The 6,210-nt window shown below is 41.7% G+C and overlaps 1 protein-coding gene across 1 annotated transcript; it reads right to left on the minus strand.

Annotated features, from left to right (window-relative positions):
• Positions 1–5,084: 5,084 nt before the first annotated feature.
• gjb7 (gap junction protein beta 7) lies at positions 5,085–5,980 on the minus strand. Its single transcript, XM_070987400.1, has one exon. It carries the CDS (start codon positions 5,957–5,959, stop codon positions 5,123–5,125), a length of 837 nt encoding a protein of 278 aa, XP_070843501.1. The 5' UTR covers positions 5,960–5,980; the 3' UTR covers positions 5,085–5,122.
• Between the last annotated feature and the right edge of the window lie 230 nt (positions 5,981–6,210).

The raw sequence follows: 6,210 nt of genomic DNA on the forward strand, positions 1-6,210 counted from the left end.
GTGCAGAGAAACTGCGAGAGAAAAAGAAGCTGGCTCTTCAAGCCAGCGCTGAAAAATTAGTGCTACATTTGCCACGACAGGGCCTTCATCAGCTCCCGTGGACGATGACAGTGGTGGTGGCAACATTGCACAGCAACATGCAGTAAACTGGACTGTTTTCAGAACACTTGTAATGAGGAAAGCAACCCAACAACTTGGCAAATCTGACAATGATAAAACGTCAATAACATATTTTTGGCTAATGTTCTATGGCCAGGTTAGTTTGTATTCCAGTTGGTTTGTAATACCTGTACAATACCTGTATACACAGGTATTTATAAGGCATTGTGTATGTAGCCCTCTCCCTCATTCATGTGTCATCATCCCTCTTAAGTTTTCAGTTTCAACACTGCTATTTTTATCTTGAAGATTTGCCAATAATTAAATCTCTCTGTCTTTCTCTCTCAAAGATACACACACAGAGTTCAAAGTTCATTCAGGAGTTCAGCTACATTCATCCTTTTGGACTGGGTCACTTCACAATTTATTGAGTACTACTCTTGGAAGAGTTAGCATCTGATCCATCATTTCTCATCTCTTTCTTTTTTTCTTCCTCCCTGAAACACATAGGTACACCCAATAGTATGAATTCTGCTTAAAGATCCATTACTGTGATGGAGTGGTGGAGTATACTTTTTTGTAGCGTTAATAAATTACACTTTTTGAAAGTATTTAATGTATCCACTCTCACTGATTCCCGTTAACTCATTGCATGGCTTAAGGTACGTGGTTTTAAAGAGTTGTACAGTTGGTATACACATTCAAGAGACCAAAAAGGTGTCTGGTCCAAAATGCCCGGGCCAATTTCTTGTCCCAGTCTGCCCCTGCTCTTGATGGATTGCCAATCCAAAGCAGCAGCTTTTTGCAGAGAAGCTATTAGTGTTCACAATGTAGGTGAGAAAGAATTGCATGTTTAATGTGTATATTACCTTATTATAGCATTTAACATGTTTACAAACAATAATGACATTTGGTTAATTCTGATGGCAGAAATAATGCTTGTGAACAGCAGTGTAAATTGGGCTATATCAAGCCTTTTTTTCAAGCCCATCAGTACAGTATAATGTAAAATAAAGCTAGAGACATTACAGCTGCCAAACAACAACGTGTGTGGGGTTTCCCCCATATATGATATTATATAATGTCAATACAAGCCAGAATTGTCTCAATTCAATATTCCTTTATTTGTCCCTCGAGGGGAAATTCCGTCTCCTCCTGGTTAAATGAGTATTCAGATTGTCCTTAGAGTTAAACCCTTTTCTAATGTGAATCTACTGGATAAACACCTGATTGAGTTTATATATATATACACAGAAATAACACAATTCCACCATAAACAAGCAATTAATAAAAACAGCTACAAGAAAAACATTAGACAATAAAGCTTTAAAACCTCCATGGGTAAAAGAAGAAGAAGAGGAAGACGAATCGTACTTTCATTATCCTGGTCATCCTTCCGCCGCGGCAGACCAGGAGCAGTGGGCAGCCAGCTGACAGTCGACAGTGGCGCCTGGGGACCCAACTCTCTTCATCACCATTGGTCAGGTGGTGATCTTCTTGCATGTTTTTAGTGGGGGTATTTTTAAAGAGGATACCCCAGGTGAGCACGGGGAGAATATGCAAACTCCACACAGAAAAAGTGAATAATCACCAGTTAAAACCAGTTTAGCCAGCCATTAGTGTGTACATAAGGGATATCTAAGGTTAAGAGTACACTGCTGTAGTTCCTAGATTTAAGTGGGAACGGTTGTGCTTCAACAGTAGAGCTTTATAGATGAATAACACAAGATGGCTATTTCTTCTTGACTGTAAGGAAGTTCATCCAGCTGTATGATGGTGAGAACAATGATAAGTATGAAATTTGTCATTTGTGAGAAAGGGTAATGCACAATGATACATAAGGTGTAACTGCTGAATTGTTAATGGGGCAGCATTGACACAGTGTAGCTCCACAGTCAAGTACAGACATGAAGTTGACTGCACAATAGTTTTACAGTTGGAAGAAGAAAAACTGCCTTTAATTCTATACGAGCCTATTTTGATTTTTTTGAAATTTTAAATAAAATATTGGATATGAATCTTGAAAGATAGTATGACTCAACAAGAGTAATCTGAGTGCCATTTAGAGTTTTAATGGCATAACAGTCAGAGTCACTGGTGGAGCTGAAGAATACCATGTACTTGGTCTTTCCTGCATTTACAACTAGTCTGTGATTAAGGAGTAATAATTGGAGACCATCAAAGACAGACTAAATATGATGGTAAGAGGGCTTGACTGAGTACCATTATCACCATCTGCACTACTGATGTCAACATATTCAACAGCCTGTGAAAAAGGCCATACTTCCACCTCCTGTTCTTCCAGAAATGGAGGAGAAACTAAACTACTCACCTTGGAGTTGGGGTGGCCAGCATTTTGAGAGAGTACAGGGTTAAGACAATGAACACCACATTTTGGCTGGGTATGAGCCAACTTTTAGAGTAATTGATGGCAAGGTCCAACCATGTCACGTGACATAGAAGGGCCATAATGTCCTGCTCTGCCTGTTCCTGTTGTCTAAATATGGGAAGACACACATACCTTTGGCTTGCACTGGGGCAAGCGCTGCCTTGTCTATGCACCTTGTGAAGATCCGTGGGCCTAGGGAAAGAACAGGGGCACCTTGATCTGCTCAGCACTGACATGTTAAACTACAAGTCCTTCAAATTGATGTTACCAACTTAGCCATGTGATGGTTTGGAGCACATTTAACATCTAGCCAGACCCCTGATGCCTCTGTGTCTTAGGTGCTGATCACATGGGAGCCCAGTGGTGGTGTTCAGGCTACTCAAAGGATTGCAAGGTCTGCGTGTAACCACCAGGACTGGCAGTCAAGGGCAAGTGGTGCCATAACCTTTCAGAGACTGCTGTCTTAGCAGGGGTGTAGGTCCCTGAAGGCTATCAGACTTCTGCCAAGTCTGTTTCACCTGGATTCCATGATCTAAGACCTGCTGCGCTACTGCTCCCCCAGAACTACCCTGGCTCTGAAAGTGGGGATTGGGCTCACTATACTCGGCAGTGAGTATGGGTAAGCCTTGTCATTAGTCTGCTAAGCTCCCTGGTCAAAACATTTCACCATAAAGTCATCTGTAGTGCAACACTGTGGCCTGGGACAAGCATTGTCTCAAGACCTCATCGGGTGACACAATGAGGGAGGCAATAGATGACTCCACGGCTGGCATCCAGTCCATAACTGCTGGTATTTTGCATGGAAGCCAAGGCTGCTGTGTCAGTTGTGTGGTGAGAAAGTGATTAGGGTCTGGGCAGCAGTTGTGAAGCTCCTCAATGTATGGCTGGAAGGGGAGCATGGACAAAGTATCCTGCATTTCTGCAAACTGTGAGATGTGTTAACTTAAGCTGCTAAACAATCCACTTCACCCAAGAGAACAGGTTACTTGTGAGTGGAAACACTCCTTATTTCAAGAGATCAGGAACCAGGATTACTATCTCAAACTCCAATCAAAACAACTCCCTCAACAACAAGACCCAAGTAAACTAGTACTGCTAACTTACAAAATAGGGGGCAAATGTTGCTACAGTCAGAATACATAATAATATTTAAAAAAAAAAAATCTGTCAGAAATCGAAAGTTTAAAAAGTCTTGGAAAAAGGTAAGAGCACTCGTTAATTGCACAATTTTTGGACAATCCTACAGCAAAGGAAAAGAATAAATCCAGGCATCCAGAAAAGGGCTTTGGGTTTAAAGGGTTAACATCCAGCAACAGAACACCATAAAGCAGTCACAACAAAAGAAGTTTCACCCACAAGTGAAATCACTTACTGAGGAGCCAACAAGTGAAAGCACTCATCAGAGAGGAATAAATCAAATCAAGCTAAGAAACTGTCTTACACTAACAGTCAGCACCAACTACTAACTACTGCAAGTTTGCCTATCATTGCAAGCACAAACACAGTAACAATTAACTTCAGGGGAGATGGGAAAACAGGCCACTATAGAAAGCATAACTTATCTCAAAGCTAACAAAGCTGACACTTACCTTACCAGCCTTGCTTCAGAGCTGGCAAAAGCCTAAACATAATGTTAGGTGCTGAGAGTACCAGTGAAAACAAAACAAAAATATCACTGCCCTTGGAGAATAAAACTTTTGCTAAAAGTACCATAGGCTTTGTTTGACGCATCCTGCATTCACAGATTACCTGAAATTCAGGGTAGAACGGAAAACAGGCCACTACGGAAAGCATAATTTATCTCAAAGCTAACAAAGCTGACACTTACCTTACCAGCCTTGCTTCAGAGCTGGCAAAAGCCTAAACATAATGTTCAGCGCTGAAAGCACCAATGAAAACAAAACAAAAATATCGCCCTTGGAGAACAAAACTTTTACTAAAAGTTCCATAGGCTTTGTTTGACGCATCCTGCATTCACAGATTACCTGAGCTACAAGGGACATCTTTCATGATGATGTGGGCTTACTTCCAATAGCCATCGTGATTAAACCTCCCTACCTAGTTAAACACCCCCCCCACACACACACACACACACACACACACACACACACACAAAACAAAAAACTGTAGTATTAAAAAATTGTAGTCTCCAAGCCCAACCTGAGATAACCCTGACATCACTATTACATCATCAGGGTTGTTATGTCAGACTTGACAGAGCTTCCCTAGAGCCACAAATGTTTTCACAGGCTAAGTACTGTGTATGTGTGATGAGTGAAATGATCTTCATGTGTCAATGTCAAATTAACCAATAGGGAGAGGTATTGAATTTGAGTTGCACCTGTTATATTTGAAACGGAGCTATGTGGAATTCATGTTTCAGATTTCATCCAGTCAGGAGTTAGAAAAATCTAAGTGTGTTTAAATATCTTAAATTTGAGTAGATTTGAATAGTCATTGCTAACTCTAAGTAGAATCTGTTCACCTACTAAATGATGTAGTAGTTTGACACAGCTTTTCTCAGTTTAGGCCCATTTGCACCATCAAATCTTTTAGCTATTTTGTATAGTACAAGTTGTAACAACTACCGCTTGCGAGCACTGTCCATGTTAGTTTGTCAAGTAACCAGGGGTTTCACTGTGGTTTTGTGGGGAACATGAGCTTTGTGTCAGTCCCAGTCCTCAAGGACTGGACTGGCTGGTTTTTAGCTGTGGATGCTGGCTGTGTTGTGCTGTCCTCTGTGTTTACTATAAGCTGATTGGAGGCAAACTTGTTGACAATGGAAACAGGTGGCTGGCATTGGCTGAAAGCCTTTTCTTCCATGGGGATGTACCGCCTGGTAAAACATTTACACAACTGCTTCCATAAAATGTACATAAGCTCCACAAAATTCAGAGTGATACACAGAATGGAGGTGCAACCCATGATGTAGAGGAAGACCTTCTTCTCTGTGGCTTTGGCAATGTAACAATCCACCGTGTTGGGACAGGGATTCTGGCTGCAGCGGAGTAGTATGGGCACCTCCAAGCCATTGTACAGGAAGTAGAAAGCAAGAAGGGAGCCCACCTCAAAGGCTGTCTTGAACACAAGGCTGATGGTGTAGGTATAGAACAGACCACCATCTATGCTTCCTTTGTCCTTGTACAGTTTTCGCTTATGTTTGGCCTCCCGATGCTCCCTGTAGGCCACATGCAGAGCAACTAGCAGGGATGGGGTTGACACTATAATGAGCTGCAGAGCCCAGAGGCGCACCTGCGAGATGGGGAAGAAATGGTCGAAGCACGCGTTCTCACAACCGGGCTGCTGGGTGTTGCACACAAAATCCTTCTGCTCATCCTTCCACACCTGCTCAGCCGCTGCCACATACACCAAGATCCTGAAGAGAAAGACCACAGAGAGCCAGATGCGCCCAATCACAGTAGAGTACTTGTTCACCCCAGTGAGGATGTTTTCCAAAAAGCTCCAGTTCATCTTCGTCTTATCCTCCTGTCAGGAATAAAAAACAGCAGTTAGGTAGAACTGAATAAAGCACAAGAGAAGCAGTAGGAGATTTGAGAGAGTTTTTTATCGAAATATATGAGTTTACACATGTCTTTACCTATATTTACAATAAATAGCATACTTTATATTTTCAATACTGGTGGCCAGTGTCCTGGAAGCCACTGATTTCTATTCATTGCACATGATGAAAATAATTCAGCAGATTTACACTTGACACTTAT

Source organism: Chaetodon trifascialis, chromosome 19 (assembly GCF_039877785.1).
Source record: "Chaetodon trifascialis isolate fChaTrf1 chromosome 19, fChaTrf1.hap1, whole genome shotgun sequence".
NCBI classification, from domain to species: domain Eukaryota; kingdom Metazoa; phylum Chordata; class Actinopteri; order Chaetodontiformes; family Chaetodontidae; genus Chaetodon; species Chaetodon trifascialis.